Source organism: Podarcis cretensis (assembly GCF_951804945.1).
Source record: "Podarcis cretensis genome assembly, chromosome: 8".
Classification (NCBI taxonomy): domain Eukaryota; kingdom Metazoa; phylum Chordata; class Lepidosauria; order Squamata; family Lacertidae; genus Podarcis; species Podarcis cretensis.
In genome coordinates this window covers 76,331,910-76,351,011 of record NC_137177.1, presented here as the reverse complement: position 1 = coordinate 76,351,011, position 19,102 = coordinate 76,331,910, and the positions used below count along the sequence as shown (strand labels likewise).

At 44.8% G+C, this 19,102-nt stretch overlaps 1 protein-coding gene across 18 annotated transcripts in view; it reads left to right on the top strand.

The window, feature by feature from the left end:
* Positions 1–19,102, top strand: part of RERE (arginine-glutamic acid dipeptide repeats) — a 351,307-nt gene that overhangs the window by 114,195 nt on the left and 218,010 nt on the right. For all 18 annotated transcript variants that reach the window (XM_079986730.1, XM_079986735.1, XM_079986734.1 and 15 more), the window contains one exon: positions 2,695–3,165. In XM_079986730.1, coding sequence (XP_079842856.1) covers positions 2,841–3,165 — 325 coding nt within the window. In that variant the 5' untranslated portion in view covers positions 2,695–2,840. The remainder of the gene's footprint in view (positions 1–2,694; positions 3,166–19,102) is intronic.

The window sequence follows — 19,102 nt, the reverse complement described above, 5'->3', positions numbered from 1 at the left end:
TTCCTGTGGCTCTGGAGGAGATGGGGAATGGGAAGTCTGAGTGCCAGCCAAAACCCCAAGCAGCAGTCCTGGTGCGAGGCTGTTTGGACCCAGCAGTTCTTCAGAATTTCTGAGGTTTAGATCTCTGCTGGAGGGTCCAGTCCTCCCTCCCTCCCTCCGCTGAGGAGATTTCAAGTTCCAGGGTTGGGCAGGAATACGGACACTTTGCATTTATATACTGCTTTAGAGCATTCAGGGTGCTTGCAATGCTCAATACAGCAGGCTAATATGAGCACCCTCCTGTTGCAGATCCTGGGAGAGCCGTCCGACCACCTAGCTCGTGAGGGAGGGGATATGTGAAAGGGGTGTTGGGGACATAGTCCCTTAGCCACCACATGTTACATTTTGTAAAATGCTGTCTTCTGCTAGAATCTAGCACGCCACTCACAGAATCATTAAGCAGGAGTGGTAGTAGTTTATTAGGGCTAGATGGCTGCTGGAAAAAGCCATTGTCTGTGAAGACTCTCATTTTAAAAGCCAGTGTATCTTTACTATGTGCACTGGCACATAACGTTAAGAGACTGTAACTCTCCAGCCTTCGCTCAAGAAGTGTGCTGATGGATTCCTTAACTGGTGCAAAATTCTGTTCAGTCATAAGGCTTTCTAGGGCAGCAGCTGCTGGCAGTTTTAGCCCAGCTTCAGCTTTTCTGTTGGCTGTTACTCAGAAAAGCCCCCCCCTCCCCCCGTGTCATACACAACCTGTCAGTCCAGATTGGCGGCCCGGAGATTGACAGGGAAGCAGTCCTCAGGTAAAAGGCTTAGCTTCAAACCGTGAGAACAAGAGGCTTTAACAATATGTGGCAGTGCTCCCTTATTACAGCCCTTCCCTTGACTTGAAGACGGGCAATTTTATGTAGCAGGTTATGAACAGAGGCTGTTTTTCTCTCTGGGAAGGCTGAGTTGCAAAGTCTTCTTCCTTTTCACTCAGCTATCATTCATAGACGATGGCAGTCTTGTGTGCAGGAAAGAAAAGTGTGTCTTATTGGAGAGATGTGAGCCTGGATATCATTGTTGTCTGTAGTTTCTACGGCTGTGTCAATATGCATTCTGCAATTTGCTCCACCTGAGCTCAAAATATTTTCTCTGTTAATTATGTACCCCTCTTTTTTCTCTTTAAAGTAAATTTTGTCATTAGGGTGCGGTGCAATGCCTGTTTGGTCCAATGACCCACCACACTCGAATCTCAGAGTACATTAATATATGGTGCTCAATTCAAGGTGCTGATTTTGACCTAAAAAGCCTTATGTGGTTCAGAACCCCAGTAGCTCAAGGGCCACCGCTTCCTAAATACATCAGCCAGGACCCTGTGTTTGTCATCTGAAGCCCTTCTCCATGTGTTTCCTCTAAGGGAGGTGCAGAAGGTGGTGGCATGAGAACGAGCTTTTCATTGGTAGCTTCCCCACTTGCGGAATGCTATACCCAGGGAGGCACATCTGGCACCATCACTATTTTTAGGTGCCAGGTACACGTGTTGTTTCTTACCCAAGCTTTCAACCCTAAATTTGGAGCACATCAGATATTTCCAGTGGGTGGGATGTGTTCGGCTTACCTTTTGCATACGTCTGGATGTGTTTTTAGGTTTTTGTTTTGGATTTATACTGGGTTTACTTTTTATAATATTTTATAACTTGCCTTGAGTCACTTTCTTTGTGGGGGAATTAATAAGTGCAATAAATAAACAAATCCTTCTTTCTCAAAATGACATTTTTATATTTGTGAAGGAACTGTTGTCACGACAGACTGGATGTGCGTGGGTGAAGGACCTCATGATTGCAGGAGATTGGGAGCTGTGGGGACAAGACAACACATTCTACATCACTTTTGCTCTCAGTAGCAGCCTCCGCCACAACAATCAAACATGCTGCTATCTGTGTAGCCCCGCTCTTTCATTGGCATAATGTTGCCATGAATGTTCTTTCCCCCCCCTCAATTTTTTTATTGATTTTCATGTTTATAACAAACATAAACAACAAAAAAGAAAAAACATTACAATATAAAAAACAAAAAAATACAACATTTATCCTAACTATTATAATCCCACTTTTGTTACCATTGTTAAATGACTTCCTCAGATCCCTTTAGCTGAGTTTCCATATGACTCATTGTAGCAGTTTTCCAATACTAATTTCAGTAAAATTAACTTAATCAATTAACATCTTTCTTTCTTATCATATTCACTTCTATCCATAGTGTTATGCAATTTAAAACATTTAACTCCTAAGCCAATTTGGTACTCGCAAATAGTACTACTTATATTATCTTAGAATATTTAACTAAATAATCCTTAAATTTCTTCCATTCTTCTTGGTACTCCTCCTCTTTCTGTTCATGGATTCTTCCGGTCAGGTTGGCCAGCTGCCAATGTTGCCATGAATGTTCTGGGACACTTTAGTCATGTTTGATGGAACTGGCTGTACATAAGTGTGTGAGAGCGCTGGGAAGTCTGAGAGGAGCCATGCTTTGTGTGTAGAGAAGAAAGCACGGCATTAGAGCATAATAGGGGCTGTTGTTTGAATGTCCTGCTGTGTGGCCTGAAAGAACTTTAACACTGATATTTCCTTCCCCTAAATGTCTAATCTTTCCCTAGAAAGAAGTTGAGATAGTTGTTGAAGAGTTCCGATGGCTAACATTTTCTTTTCCCCCTCCTTTTCAAAGAGCCTTTTTAAAACGCTGGGGTTGTTGGAGTGGTCGAATTTTTCCTGGAATTGAGTGAGAAATTCAGAAGACTGAAGCCCAGGCTCACTGTCTACCTTTCACGGAGGCCCAGCCGTGAGAGGACAGAAGAAGGCACCTGGCGAATCATGACAGCGGACAAAGAGAAGGACAAAGAGAAAGACAAGGACCGGGACCGGGACAGAGACCGAGAGCGGGACAAGCGGGAGAAGGCACGGGAGAGCGAGAACTCGCGGCCCCGTCGGAGCTGCACCCTGGAAGGCGGAGCCAAGAATTACGCGGAGAGCGACCACAGTGAGGACGAGGACAATGACAACAACAGCGCCACCACAGAGGAGTCCACAAAGAAGAACAAGAAGAAACCCCCCAAGAAGAAATCTCGCTATGAGAGAACGGACAACGGAGAAATCACCTCTTTCATCACAGAGGATGATGTGGTCTACAGGCCTGGAGGTAAGAGTGAGATCCTACTCTTTGGAATCTGAACCACATGGTGTGTTTGTGTTGTCCAGCCTAGTTTTCTTGGCTGAAGTTCAGAAGGGAGGGAGGGATGTAAATTGCTCCCATAGCTGAATGGATAATTTTGACCAGTGCATGCTCTGTTGCACCGGGAACTGACTTTTGTTGTTGTGTATGTAGCACCTTGTACACATGTGGTGCTTTAAGGAAGAATGAGACAACTGATCTTTATCTCTTGGGACTTGCTATTTAAAAATAAATGCAAGGTGAACAGAGGAGGGGTAAACCAGGAAATAATATGCAATGATTCAAATTAAATGAACATTGGCTTGCTTACAGTAGGGTATTGGGACTGAAGGCTATGGCAGATGCTTCACTAAAAGGCTTTTTGAGGAGGGATTTAAAGTAAGCAAGAAAGGTGATCCCATGGGGACATTCTGGAGATTGTTCCAGCCATATGGGCCAGTATAAGAGGGAGAGTGGAGCCGTTACACCAGGTATAGGCAAACTCTGCCCTGCAGATGTTTTGGGACTACAGTTCCCATCATATCTGACCACTGGTCCTATTAGCTAGGGCTCATGGGAGTTGTAGCCCTAAAACATATGGAGGGCCGAGTTTACCTATGCCTTTGTTACACAGAGCAGGAGACCTTCAGATGTCTAAGGGTGATGGAGTTGGGTGAGTGAAGGTCGCAGGTGTGCTGGGCTATAAGGGCAGAGAGATGCAGGGGAGGGGGAGGAAGTCTATGGAGGGTTTTGCTAGCAAGGAGAAGAAACTTGTCCAAGTTCCAAAAACACCCAATGATTTATTTATATATATATTTTTATACAAAGAAAATGATTGCATTTTTGTAGAATTAAAGGTAAGGGCATGTTACAAACAAACAAACAAACCATTAAGCTGACTATTTATCTGTCCCAAACCTGCTGCCTTTAAGGCGGGCGTTCACCGCTCCTCAGGGTAGCGGATGCTCCAGTTCCATGACTACTTGCAGTGCTCTTGTTTCCACCAGGATGTGTGTATTTATTCCTGATTCTCTTATCAAAAGAGCAAGCTTACAAGCGCTACTATATTTGTCATCTGCTCTGCTGTAAAAAAAAAATCATTGGCATGCTGGAAGAGCACTGTGGGAAGGAAAGACTGATGTGCTTTTCAAAAGAAGAGGGGGAAAACACCGATGGAAATAAATCACCAGAAACAATTTTTCTAATGTGTTGTGTTGATAGAATGCTTAACGCTCTGGGCTTGTGTGGAGTCACAGGCAAATCTTGTAGCTTTTAAGTTGTGCATACTGAATTCTACCTGGAAACAGCATTGCCCTAGTCCTGTGGGGTTGATAGGGGTAAAGCTTGATAGCCTTGGGGCCAGGGTAGATGTAATGGGGTCAGGAAGACTGCTCCCCTACTGGGGTAAATTCTTCAGCCAGCAACAGTTAACTCTACAGTGCAGATATTAACTTGTGAAATGTATATTAGTTCCTTTCTGACACACAGCTTTTCCTCCCCCCCTAATTAGTCCTTTGTGGTGCATTGATGGCTCAGCATGCGCATCCCTTAGAAACAGGGCCTTCTCAGTAATGGCACCAGCTTTTGGGGGCTCCCTCCCTAGAGAGGTTTGCCAGACCCTCAACAGCATATTCTTTTAGGTGTTTGGGTGTTTTTCAGTAAGCCAGGGATGGAGGAGCCTGTGTACCTCCAGAAGTTGTTGGAGTGCAGCTCTCACCATCCCTGACCATAGACCATGTTGGCTGGGGCTGATGGGAGTTAGAGTCCTGGCAACATCTGGAGGGCCATACATTCCCTACAGTTAATTTGCCTCCACTCTTTTATACTCCCAAGCCATTGCTGAGAGCCATTCAGTCATTTGTTTGTGTGAGGCAGGGGTCAGGGCTGGGGCAGCCGAACTTCTTTGGGGTCAGAGGATCAAGAGCCCTTGGAGCGCATTAAGAGCAGCTGTTCAGGCTCACAGCAGTGGGTGGTGACCATGCCGTGGTGTGGTGTGTGTGTGTGTGTGTTACTGCAGTTGAAGAACCTGACTTGAAATTGAGATTATTTGCTTGCAGGCATAGCTTGCCTTCTAAAACCAGGAACAATTAGCACCCTTGTTTGCCAAAAAGGTCTTCCCATCTCTGGGAAGATTTGCTTTCATGGAGGTGCTGAGGTTTAACTCTGTGTCTCCCACCCCTCTCTTCTGCTTGCTGTATAATATATCTGGAGCCCTGATCAGTTAACTGCAGGGCTGGGAAGGGATTCGACAAGAGAAACCAAACCTGCCTTGGATTTCCCTCCACTTTGGGTGATTTCAAGGTATATGGTGCTTTGAATCGGGCACCACAAATTACAGTGTCTGTGAACACGACACCCCTGAAGCACTCTTTAAATACTCAGGATCATTATTTGTAAAAGTCTGAGGGAAACAAACACTGCCTCTGCACCATATTCCTTCTTTGTAAAGCATTAACAATACACTACGCTGTTCAGGTCACTTGGATCACTGCCTCAGGTGGAAAGAAACCCCCGTAATTGGGAGTGTAGTGTTGCCACAGGCCATTAGACACCTGTCACTTGTAATTCCATCCAGGATGGAAGGTGGCCTCTGTTTAATAGTGCATTGCACCATCCCCTCCTTTTCTCCTCCTACTCCTGGAAGGCTTGTATGCTGATTCAAGAGGAGGAGTCCACCCCGCTCTGGTCGTCACTTCCATGTTTGGTTCATCAGATTCAGCACCAGAGTTCTTTGGATGGCCTAGTGGGAAACATGGGCAAAGCCTGCCCCAGGTGTGCTTATCTCTCTAATCCAGGGGTTGACAATCTAGTCCCTACTGCCCACTAATGGGTGTTTCAGGATTCCAGGTGGGCGGTGGGGGGGTTCTACGGCACAAGCTGAATCCCCCTTCCATTGAGCACTGGTGAGCGGTAAGGAAATTTTACCATCAAGAAACATGCATTAGTGGGCAGTAGGTATAAAAAGGTTGACTACCCCTGCTCTAATCTGATAGAAGAGCTGACCTCTAAAAGTAAACAAGGCTTTAACGAGGGCACTTTTGATTTATCATGTGGAAGTGGGGTAGTCTGACTCATGCAATGGTAAAAAGCTTTGCTTTAGGACAGGGGTCAGCAAACCTTTTCAGCAAGGGACCAGTCCACTGTCCCTCAGACCTTGTGGGGGGCCGGACTATATTTTGAAGGGAAAAAAATGAACGAATTCCTATGCCCCACAAATAACCCACAGAGGCATTTTAAATAAAAGCACACATTCTACTCATGTAAAAACATGCTGGTTCCCGGACAGTCCACAGGCCAGATTTAGAAGGCGATTGGGCTGGATCTGGCCCCCGGGCCTTAGTTTGCCTACCCATGCTTTAGGGCTCAGTGCTGATTTGTGGAGAGAAACAAAGATTTCCGTGCCCTGGAAAGGTTTGTGGTTCTAGCCTATGCCTTTGGGAAGGTCAAAATGATACATATGAGCTGCATTAGTGTTGGATTGACATCTGCTGAAAAGGTTTGAAAGCAGAAGATGCTTCCTTGATTCCCCCCTTTTTTCGAAGGGCTAGAGAGGTAGTTAAATAATGCAAAGTAAACTTTGGATTACAACAACACCTATATGAATGTAACATTACAAACTAACGGGGGGGGGGGGGGGGACTTGTCCCAAGTAGCTTCCAGGTTATATGAGAAGCTAGTGCTTTGGTATTGGACAGTGAAGAGGCAGATGCCAAGAGGCAGCATGGCTGGACATGGGAAGTTGGTGATTGGTGGTGAGCATCAGGCTGTGCCGACTTGCAGCTTTGGACAATTTAGAATTGTGTTTTATTGTACCACACATTTCCAAAATGGGTACGCTTCTGTGCAGCGCAAGCATGGAACTTGCTTTCATAAGCTGGGAGTTGTTAAGAGACTGCTGTTCCCTCCAGATAGCTACAATTCCCAGGGTTCCCTGAGAAGAGGACTTGATTGTTAAGTGCCTTTGGGAATTGTAGGTCTGGGAGGGGAATAGGGGTCTCTTAACAACTCTTGATACCCTTTAACCCTACAGCTCCCAGAATTCTTTGGGGGAAGCCATGACTGTTTAAAGTGGTATTGTGGTGCTTTAAATGTATGGTGCAAATGTGGCCTCGCCTGCTTGCTAGTTGTCTTTATCCTGCTCGTGTTTAAGGGGCAGCCCATCATGCTTATTCCCCTCCCTTTATCCCAGTTGGCTTCTATTGTCTTCCCCGCCCCACTTTTTTTGCATTTCAAACCTTTTCCTGGCTTTTGTCAAAACAACTTGTCACAATAGCAAAATTGATTTGCTGCACACCACATGCATCCCGATTTGCTTACAGCCCGTTCTTTCAGCATGAAAAAACTGGTGGAGGGCTTTGTGAGTTCTAATGTACAAGGCTGCTAAAATGACTGCCCTTCCCTTTGGTTTTAGTCAGATTATTTGGGGTTACAGTTGTTGCTTCAACTCCATCACCGCCACTAGACCCGTTTATTTTGCAGATTTTCACCAGTGTTAACATAAAAAGAGGGGCCTGGCTGCTGGATCAGGCCCTAAGTCTCTTTAGTCCAGTATCTATGAACAGCACATTTTTGATTGGTTCTGGCAGGGAGGCAAGTCGGTACTTTCTGCAGCCCTCAAGTGGCATTGAGTGGTTTCTATTATTTAAAAATGAGGATGATGGCTTTGAGAGCAGAGAAAACTGCCTTATGCTACATCAAATTCTTTGTCTCTCTAGGCCAGGATTGTCTCTTCTGGCTCTCGGCCCCTTTTCCATGGGCTCAGGTGGCAAGTGGTCTTTACCATCTCCTTCTGACCCTGTTTAGCTAGAGATGCCAAGGATTTGAGTTCCTGCAGGCAAAGCATGTGTTCTGCCTCTTAACTACTGTCCCACCCATTCTTTCTCAAATGGCCAGGGTCCTTTTCACAGCTGCAAAATACAGAGTTGCCACTGAAGAAGGGTAGCCCCTTGTTGAATTGTTCTTCCTTTATACTGTGTAGTGAAATCGCCTCCCCACCCAATCCCAAAAAATCACCACACTGTGACATTTAGGGAAGAACTTAGGGAACCCACATATTTTTGTCACATGGAGCTTTCTTTGTTTTTGGGGAGGCCAATATTGGTTCCAGTCACCTGGCTGGCAGAAGAGGCGTGGGAAAGCCATTGCATCTTCCTTTCTCTCCCTGCTGGCAGTCAGATAATTAAGTGCTGATATATTAAAAGCAAAACACCCTCCCTGGCTCTTGGCACCTGCACCTGTCTAATGCAACGAGATTGGGATTCTTGATGGAGGGTAGAATTGCTGGCAATCCAGCCATAGCATTCCTGCAATAGGCAGTCATGGGGATCTTGGTGGCATTTGCAGACGCCTCTCCGAAACGTTAGCATGCTTGTTCTGTGGTCCTCCGTTGTTCTCCCTCTTGGGCAAAAGCAGCTAAAAAGCATTTTCCCTGGATTGCATATTGCTGCTTAGAAAAGCAAGACCCTGCCAGTTTTTGGATGGCAATCAGAAGGCCCGAGGTGAAAATGGTAGGGGCAGGAGAGATTAGCTGAACAGAGGGGTGGGGTAGGGAGGAGGGGCAGGGAGAGCTATTGCATTCTTGTAGGCTGCTTGCCTCTCATCTTTAGCAGATGGATATGAGGACACTGTCATTTTTGCTTTGGCTATGCAGAACCATTTAAAAGGATCTACATGGATTAAAAGGATTTGTGAGGATCCATTCCAACAATGGCATCAGCAACTATATAAACAGCAAACAGGGCAATGGGAACAAACCCTGGTAACAGTGAGTAGGGGAATTTTTATATTTAGCTTTGGCTAAACAAGGTGGGAAGATCACCTTTCTGGCAAGGATTTCTTTTTTTAAATAGTACCTTCCTGGGTTAGTATGTTGTCCTAAGGTGATGATTCTCAAATGTCAGGTAGCGGAAGGGATAGTCCCCTCTGTCACTTGCCCCAAGTTGAAATTTGAGGCCTGTTTCACTCATGCATCTGCAAAGTTTCTCTTCCAGAGGTGGTTGGGGGGGGGGCGGGAAACCTTATCAGTTGGCAGAGCCCCACCATCCCGCACTGTTTCTACATGAATCTCACTGTTCTGGGTGTGATTGGAGGGAGACAAACTCAGAGTAGTAACCCAGGCAGAGAAGCTATGTGCTGTCTCCTGGGAGGACAGGTAATTCAACTTCATCTTTGTATGGAGGGACAGTACTCTGTCATGGGACTGAGGTCAAAAACAACAACACTCCTTGGGGATGCAGGGAGGGCAGCTGCTCTCCCCCCCCCCACATCAAGTAAATAAATAAAAATATCCAACTGACCAATTGTGTCACAAAAGACTCTGTTCTGGGTTCTGCTCCCCCAACATAATGCTTGTCCCCCAATAAATCCTGGCTACTACGCCCATGAATCTTTTTACCTGCTCATGTGGGTTTGTGGTTTGTTTTGTTGATTTGGTTTTTTTAAAAAAAAGAAGGAAAAGAAAAAGAAAGAAAGAGACAGACAGACAGACAAACTACCTCTGTATTCCATCACAGCTCATTGCAAACCACTTTTTTTGGAAGCCTCCCTCCCTCCCAGCCCACCTTAGATTTTGATATGGCATTGGTGTGTACTGCTTAGGGGGTGGGGATTTATTTTTTTTTTTATCCCACATCTCTTGTGGACCCATGATTGACTGCACTGGGGACCGCTGGAAGGTGATGATTGACAAGGAAATGCAGATACTTGTGTGGGTAATTTTGATCTAGGGAAACCTGTGTAATCAATGCATTACAGGAACTAGGCCAGGGGTAAGCAAACTTTTTCAGCAGGGGGCCGGTCCACTGTCCCTCAGACCTTATGGGGGAGGGCAGACTATTTTTTTTGGGGGGGGGGGAATGAACGAATTGCTATGCCCCACAAATAACCCAAAGATACATTTAAATAAAAGCACCCATTCTACTCATGTAAAAACAATGGCCAGGCTCCACAAATAACCCAGAGATGCATTTTAAATAAAAGGGCACATTCTACTCATGTAAAAACATGCTGATTCCTGGACCATCTGTGGGCCAGATTTATAAGGTGATTGGGCCGGATCGGCCCCCGGGCCTTTGGTTGCCTACCCATGAACTAGTCTGTCGATTCAAGGCCACTGCTGGACCCAGCCTCCTCTTGATAGAATTGTGCTATGCTATTAGTTTTGTTTTTAATTGTATTTTGAGTAGCGTCCTACTTTTTATTGCAGTATTGTTTGACAAGCAATATAGGCTTGAATTTAGATATCATTCCACTAATGTTAATGGTGAACAAAAATGTTGATTTCCAGAAGAGTAGTAGTGTTTTAGTTTGCTGCAGCAGAAACAACAAAGGGTTTTATAGCACCTTAAATACTAACAAATTTATTATGGCGCAAGCTTCATCAGATGCATGGATGTGTAATTCCAAATTGACAGGCATATATACACATTTGGGTGTTGTGAAAAAGAATGAGGTTGGAAGGAAACTAATATGAAAAGAATGGCAGTGACTGTTACCTGGAACCAAAATGGTGAAAGTGACTAGTTGACAAGGCAGAACATTGGCATAGCACAAACATCTTGGCATTGGGGTGCTAGTTAACATGTAGGACTAGTGTTCTTTTATTTTACAAAAGGAAAAACCGAAAAGCAAGAGCAGCAATAACTCTTGTAATCTCTGGTGAAGCTTCAAAGAGAGTTGAAGATAAGGAGCCGAGTTTGCTTTCAGTGCTATGTAATTCTAGTTTGACCACCTTGCTTCCCTCCTTACCTGCTTAGGTGACTCAAATAGGAGAGCAAGACTGTGTCCCATTTTTTAATCTCCCGCCATTTTAAGCAATGTGGTATAACACTTGAGAAATGTAGTAAAGAAAAGGCGCTCTCTCTCTCTCTCTCTCTCTCTCTCTCTCTCTCTCTCTCTGTGCTACTGAAAGCGGAAAGTTCCTGTTTGAGGTTATCAGGATTTCTTTTGTTTGCGTAGGTGCCAGCTGTTAAGTGCTTTGTAGCTGGCTGGGTGCAATCCTCATTTATGGGAGGATTGCTTGCCAAGGGGAAGAGCGAGAGCACTTAGCAGTTAAGGCACACTCTCTCTCCTCGAGTGCTTATTTCTTGGGGAGAGAGGGTGGATGCCCCATAATGGAGAGCAGGAAGGCTGTAATTTGGGCCTTTGTTCAGGCTTCTGATGGGTGCTCTGGCCCAAGACAATCATGTTAACACAAAACAAGACGCCCGGCCCTTCTTATTATATGCTGGGAAGGAGGTGATTTCTGAATGTAGCTGCTTCTGCTTCTGGGGAGTGTGTAGGAGGGGGGCGGGTAGGAATCTCAGGCAGTAATAGGATCACATGCTCCTGGAGTGCTGCAGAGAAGTGGTGGGGCAGTGGGCTGCTGAAGTTTTCAGCTCTTCCTGTTCTGGGAAATATCTTCTCTGGATCTGAGAAAGTGCATCCCATGGTGTTAATTACCTCATTCTTAAAACCCACCTTCCCTGCAAAGCCATAGGCACAGCCTCCTGGTCTCTGTGCCCTGCTGTAACTGAGACTTAAGTGCATGCAACAGAAAGAATTGCATATGCTTCCCCCCTCTCTCTGCCTCCCCTTCCTCATATTTGAACCTGAGGCTTTCTGCATGCAGGGCAGGTGCTTTGCCACACATCTAAGGTCCCCCTTCTCCTTGCATCCCAATTCTCACTGTGTTTAGCCCACTCTCTTCAGTATGACTGATGTCTGAGTATGCACATGCAGAAATGAAGATTAACCAAAAGTAGTAGCAGTTGGTGGGGTAGTAGTGTGTATGTTATTTAATATTATAAGAAGTATCTCCTTGTGGAATTCTTCAAATTGAGATAATATCCAGGAGTTGTGGAGAACTCAGGAGCCAAAAAAACACCTTGGCAGTAACCCCCACAGGCCAGTCATCAGGCTCATCTTGCCTCCCCTGCTGGGCATCAGTGGCTTCTATGCATTCCTGATTCTATCTGCAAAATTACACAAGGGTGATTATAGTTTTGTCACCTCACTCACACACATCCCTGCCTTTGTGTGCTGTTGATTCACCCTTCCAGCACAGCAAGGGAAACAGAAGGCATTTGGTCTGTTTCTCTGGCATATTTGCACCCGGGCATAGCAGACCCAGAGTTATTTTATTTTATTTACGCAGAGCCTAATTGGGCTGAAATCTCCTATGGTTAAGTTACAATCCTCTGCCCTTTCGCTTAGCAAGCAAGCATTTGAACTCCTAAGCTCCGGAGGTTTAGCTTCTGCTGGCTCAATTAATTGTTAAATGTTCCCTTTATAATAATTATACATTGATGCTTTTCCTTGGTACCCGCCAAGGAAATGGCTGAAACTGTTGTTCAATCTGAAATCTGCTCTTGGATTAAAAAGAGAATCTCATTTTGAAAACCTAAAAGAGAGCAGAGGAAAGCTGTTTGGTTATGGGTGGGTTTTTTTTAAAGCAGTCTAACGGTATTTGAGTTGGAGAACATGAGTGAAATTGAAATGCAGGCATTTGGCTCTCGCCCTGAGAGTGATTGGCTTGTGTTTGACATTGACCCATGTGTTTGTCTTGCTTCCAGATATTGCCTTCTATTTGTTCTGACAGCTTCACCAGCTGAGAGAGGCAAATGTGCCAGAATTAAAAAGAAGAGAGAGAGAGAGAGTGCGCTAGATTTTTTTTTAAGCAACTAGGAACCTGCCGCCAAAGATTTAGCTATTCAGCTTGAATCAATATATATAAATTCCAGCCCCAGTTCCTTGCCTCACTGCCCTTTCTTGTTTTCCGCCAACCGCACAGAGACCCCCCCCCCCGTCCTTTTAGTCCTGTGTCCCTCTAACTACACCTTCCTGTTTGTCTGAGAATGGCTGTGATTATTATCAGCATTCTGTGATTTGCTCTTCCCTCTTGGTAGCTTATCAACATGCCACGATATTCCAGTAGTTGAGCCACTGATGGTGGCGAGGCTCCCACTTAGCTAGTGCCCAGTTTATTATGGATGTGGTAGGAGCTGCATAAGGAGGCTACCTTATACTGAGTCCGAGTGATAGTCTGATCTGACTGGCAGCGGCTCTCCAAGACTGTAATCAGATCTTTCTTGCCTTCCTACCTAAGGAGATGCCAGGGACTGAGATGTCTGGCGCCCTTCTCATTCAGAGCATTTGCTCTGCTGCAGAGGTACGTCCTGTTCCTAGCGGCAAAAGCCAGTTATGATGAAGTTAACTATTCATTGCCTTTGGAGCCATTGGAGGGTCAGCAGGAGGAATCTTGTTTGCATTGTAAGTAGGCTTAGGAATATAGGAAGCTGCTTTAAATCAATTCAGACCAGTGGTCCATCTGGCTCAGTCCCCTGGGGAAGGGTCATGGCTTCTGCAGGCCGAAGGTCCCCGGTTCAATCCCCAGCATCTCCAGGTATGGCTGGAAATCCCAATCTGAAACGCTGGAGAGCTTCTGCCAATCAGTATATACCAAACTGAGCTATAAGGACTAATGGCCTGACTTGGTATAACGCAGCTTCCTGTGTTCTGTATGTGCTCTTGACAGGCAGAAGTTCCCCAGGGGTCTTTCCCAGCCCTAGCTAGAGATTTCAAGATTTGAACCTGGGACATTCCACATGCAAGGAATGTGCTCTGCTACAGTCCTGTGCCCCCTCCCTGGTGCTTACAGCACAACTAAAAGCAAATCTGTGTTTCTGTCTAGTGGCAAGATGCAGCCACATAGCAGAGAATTGTCCCCACCTTGAGGTGCTAATTCTTGCGATATGGGAGCGTGCAATGTGATGTGTCCAGAGGAATGAATCAGTCTGCTTTGCTTCTGGGCTACGTACTGCCCCCCCCCCCCCCCATGGAAGTTGGATGCTCGGTCCTTCAGGATGAATCAGTACTCTAAAGAATCCACATGAAAGCTATCTCCCCTCCCCCTCCCCCCTTTTTAAATAAAGAGAGTTAACCAGAAATCCTTACACCTGCCCTATTACTAAAACCAAAACTGCACATTACAAGGTGAAAATCTCTGCCACTTCTCTCTCCCCCCACTGCCAGTGTTCCATCCCCCCCAACCCTTATGTGGCAGGCGTTGTTCTGGCTCTTAAAACATGGAGCAGCTGTTAATGCATGACAGATGGCGCCTCTCTTAAGGGCTGATAAAGGGTTGATCCTTAAAACCAGCTCTTTTAGCTTTCTAGCTATCTGCACAAACATATATATTTCATTAAATAAAGCAAACAAAATCCTGGGGAAGGAGGGAGAAGGCAAACTTGCACGGGGAAACAGTTTATAATGTTGATTTTAAATGTTGATTCAGAATCCCCCCCCCCCTTTTTTTGGCATGTTGTTGGTTTTCTAAGCGCACCCCCTCCTTTCCCTTTTTTGGTTTTATGGGGAAATTTTCATTTCCAGTGAAGAAGTGGGTGGTTTTTATTTACTATGTTTATATCCCACCTTTCCTCCAAGAAGCTGAAGGTGTTGTACATTTGTTCTCCCCTTCCCTATGTTATTGCCACAACAACCCTGTGGGGTAGGTTAGGCTGAGCTGAGAGAGAATTTATTTAGAAAATGTCTTAATTGCTTTATATCCAAAAGAACCTCAAAGCAATGTACAAAACTTAAGTCATCATATACTAGAGACCAAAATTTCAAGCACGATGAAGTCAAGGTCAAGTGTCAAAACCATACACAAAATGGAGATCAAGTATTATGCAGACACTCAGATCACTATACAATATAAGAATAGAAAATAGTTTAAAGATCTCAAAATAATATGCCAAGTGCAGGTCAAATACAGTACAAAAGAACTCAAAACAATATACCAAAGAGAACTCAAAAGACAATACAAAAATAAATAAATCTTGAAACAATATACAGAATAAAAATATAAATGTAGGCAGCCCCCCTTATTTACGCATGCTCAATATGTGTGTGTGACCATGTATATGCGCATTGCGCTGAACCTGGAAGTGACCCGGAAATGTCATAAAGACGTCACTGAAACATCACTAAAAGGACAGAGTGGGGGCGGGGGCGGAATGGGGTGTTTGCAGGCATTTTCAGTGGGTTTCAAATATACATGATTTCACCGACATGTATGGTGCCTCAGAATGTAACCCCCGTGTACACTGGGGCCTGCCTGCACAGTACAAAATATTAATGATCAAATGAAAGCCGTTTAACTCTTTTTATTGAGTTTAATTAATTCTTATGGGCTTTTAATTTTGAATTGTATGACTGGCTGAAGGTCACAGAGTGAGCGTCATGGCAGAGTGTGAATTTGAACCAGGGCAGGCCCAACCATGAGGCTTTGTGAGGCAGTGCTTCCCCTCATCCCCAGCGAAGATTCAGCACAATTATCCTCTGAATCTGCATGGTGTTCCACTTTCATTGCATTTTGAACAACTAAACATGTGTAGTGGGTAGGGGGAAGCATAGTTGAATGGCAGAACGTAGGCAAAAGGCCCTGTTCCAGTCCTTGGCCTCTATGATCGAAATAATCTGTGATCCCCCAGGAGGGAAATGTAGCCCTTTGGCTGCTCTACTCCCAACACTAGAACCTTTCAAGTGCCTTTTTCTGCTTTCTCTGAAAAACTCCACATTGCGTTATCCGTGTGCAAATCCCTTCCTCGATATATGCCACCCCCGGTCTGGAAAAGTTTCCCCTTCCCTCATGAAGACAATACCAAGGTAGATGGACCAATAGTCTGGCACAGTATATGGAAGTGTTCTGTGTTGCAGAGTGGTAACTCCAACAGAGATGCAATAGGCAGGCTCCACTGTGGAAGGATATTTTGAGCCATTAGTTACTGAATTATTTCATTTATCACTGTGCCCAGCAGTTCTGTCTCTTTCCATATACAGCCCGGTAAAGGCTGCCATAGGTGGTGGTTTGGAGTCTTTCAAGTGAATACAGCTTATCTCTTGTTTAGGCTCTCGGTCCACTCTGTGACTTCATCCTCAAGAGAGAGTGAAATGTGTGTTCCTGCTCTCTGAAGTGTCACATCTTTGTCTAGACAGGTGTCTTGGCTCTTATGATTTTTCTTTCCTCCCCCCCCCCCGAAAACTGATGACAAAAGGGACTGTGCTGAAGAGAAAATAACTAAAAGCTTCTGCCGTATGATTGGCGTTTGAAGCAGCTGTGCTAATTTTGCAGTGAGCCCCATTACAGGCTTTCCTTGTATAGAAAAGTGTGGGAATCCATTTGTGGCTCAAACAATAGCCGCTGCTCCCCCCACCCCCCTCAAATCTCGCAGTCTCTTATTTTTTAAAGGAAAGTAGCACTTAAGCCTTTTAAACACAAAACACCTTGTTGAAAGGTTGCAAGGCTTGATTATAAAAACCCTGGGTGGATGGATAGAAAATTGCTAGACAAGAGTGGAGAGCAAGATATTGGGCGCGTTGGCAATGAATGGACTCAGAGAAGATGGGTCTGTTTTCTCAACAGAACAGCATGGAGCTCTTCTCAACTGGAGACCTCCAAATTGCTGAGGTGGTGTCGGCCCTTAGCTAATTTGGTCATGAGTGCCTGAGTGCTGCACGATGGGCCCTTTGATCACTTGTTGTCTCTTTGTCTTCTTGCGTGGTTTCGTTTATTTATTTATATTTACTTACTAAATTTGTATCCTGCCCTCCCTCCCAAAGGAGTCCATTTGACTCTGGATATTATGGAGTCTGCTAAGGGTTATGATTCAGATGTTTATGAGAGTCTGTATCCCTTTTCTTTCTCTTTTAGCTTGTCCTTTTAAAAGAAAAACATCCCTTTACTGTTTGTCTGCCTTCTGTGCTGTTGATGATTGCCGCTGAGGATTATCATTTATTTCATGCCAGGGGCTGCATAAAACTGAAAATGTATCCGGGGCACTTGTAGATGGATGGACTGAACAAGGATGCACTAGAAGCTGAAGGAAAAGAGGAAAAAGCGAGGCAGGTTGATGGGTTTGTGAGCAGAAGCTGGTTGTATTCATGGGCATGGTAGCTCACTCATGTGGGCGGCTACAGTGGGTAAATAGAGGAAGGGCTATACATAACTCAGTGGCGTTGCATACAGAAGGTCCCAGGGTCAATCCCTGGCATCTCCAGGGAGGATCTTCTGCCTGAAACCCTGGAAGCCACTGGTAGTCAGTGTAGAAAATTCTGAGCTAAATGGACCAGTGGTCTGACCCAGCATTAGGCAGCTACCTTTGTTGCCTTCCAGGCAAGGCAAGGGCTTGTGAGTTTCTCATTTGTCCCACCTGGCCTTCGAGCTTATTATAGCTCTTAACACTGGGCAGGAAGCAGGGAAGAAGACGGCCATTAGATCAGTGCTGTGGAAGCACAACTCAGCGCTCTTGATGGCTGACAGTTGGCTTGTTTTGCTTCCTTTTGGAACCAAGGTATGCCCAAGGCAGGACAGCTTTAAGGTGATGTGGTGGGGCCCAGGAAATTGGAATGGAGTGTGGGGAAAAGCTCCCTGGTGGTTCTTTTTAATTTGTAAGGCTATATATTTTTCCCCTGAAGATCGGCAGGAAAAGGCTTCCTCCACCTCTAAAAGCTTGTCTAGCTTCTGTTATGGGTTCAAAACCTTTACCAGGCACTATGTAGGTAACCTCTGGGCTTATCTGTGAAACCTGAAAGCTTCAACTTAGCCTTCTAGGCACAATTTTGCTTTGGGTACCATGACTTCACAGCAAATCTGTGGACATTTATTAGATTTATATATGTCAATAGCCATGGTAATCAGACCTTGCAAATAAACCTCCAAACTTGCCAGCCCATAAAAATGCTCGCTACCCCACTTAGTCACCCAGACCTGTATTATTATTATTATTATTATTATTATTATTATTATTGCCATCACTACTATTGCTACTTTGTATACTGCCCTTCACCTGAAGATCACAAGGTGGTTCACAATATTGGTAATTTTGCCATCTTAATAAAGATCCAACTCTGTGTCTCATTGTTCAGAGGCAATTTATGCTCACTGTGGAAGGTAAATGTATTAGCCTATAGTCATGCCACTGTTTACTGTTAGGGGGGTGTTGTTGTTGAGGGGATGAGCACACTTAAGGTGGCACAGTGGCACAGTGGTTTCCTGTTGGATGTCAGGACCATTAAGTCTTCTCTCCTGGTTCTTTGCCGGAAAAAATAAAATAATTTCCTTTAGCACTGCTGTGAGAATTGAGGACCAGATGCTCTTAACTTGCATCCTTCTCCTTCCCCTTTTACCTTTCAGCTGTCAGCAGTTTGCATGAAAATTGAGCATATCTGTCAGAACTGGAAACAATATACTAGATCAAAATGTACATTAGTCTTGCAATGGGAGGCTTATAAAATAGCATGCATCAGAGGCATGGCGGAAAGAGTAGGAGAAAATAATTGGAGTGGGAAATCATGTAGCTTGATGCTGGGACCAGGGAACTGTTGCTTTCATAAAATGGGGAGCTCCAGACTACAATTAACTGTCATTAATTTTGTTGAATAGAAATATGTTCCATTTACTGTACAATCAGGAGCCAGGCTTGAATGAGTTTAAATTGATGAAATCTAAATTATACTGACAGTCCATTAAACAGCAGCAGCAGTAGCAGCTTTCCCTTTAAAAAGAAAATGGATTCTCTATGAGGCCAGTTTATAAGAAGAATCATTTTTGTGAAATAAGGAGCACCGTGCAGGCAATTGGTCTGGTATCTTTCAAGGAAAGGCAGCAAATTGGTGGAGCCTTTAAGGAAAAGGAGCAGAGGCCTCTGTGTGTTGTTGTTTACTTGACAAGGAGCCAGCGGTGTTGCTTGAAAATCTGCTTGGCAGGAAACGACTCTAAAAGATCAGACTAGCAATTTGTTTGTTGTCAGCCATGTGGGTGGTGGAGGGGAGGGAAAAGAGGTAAATTTTATACCTCCTTACCTGTCACTCTGGTGACTTCTCTCTCTCCACCCCCCCCCCCTTCTGAAAATAATACAGATTTCCTCATGTGCATCCCTTTTCATTG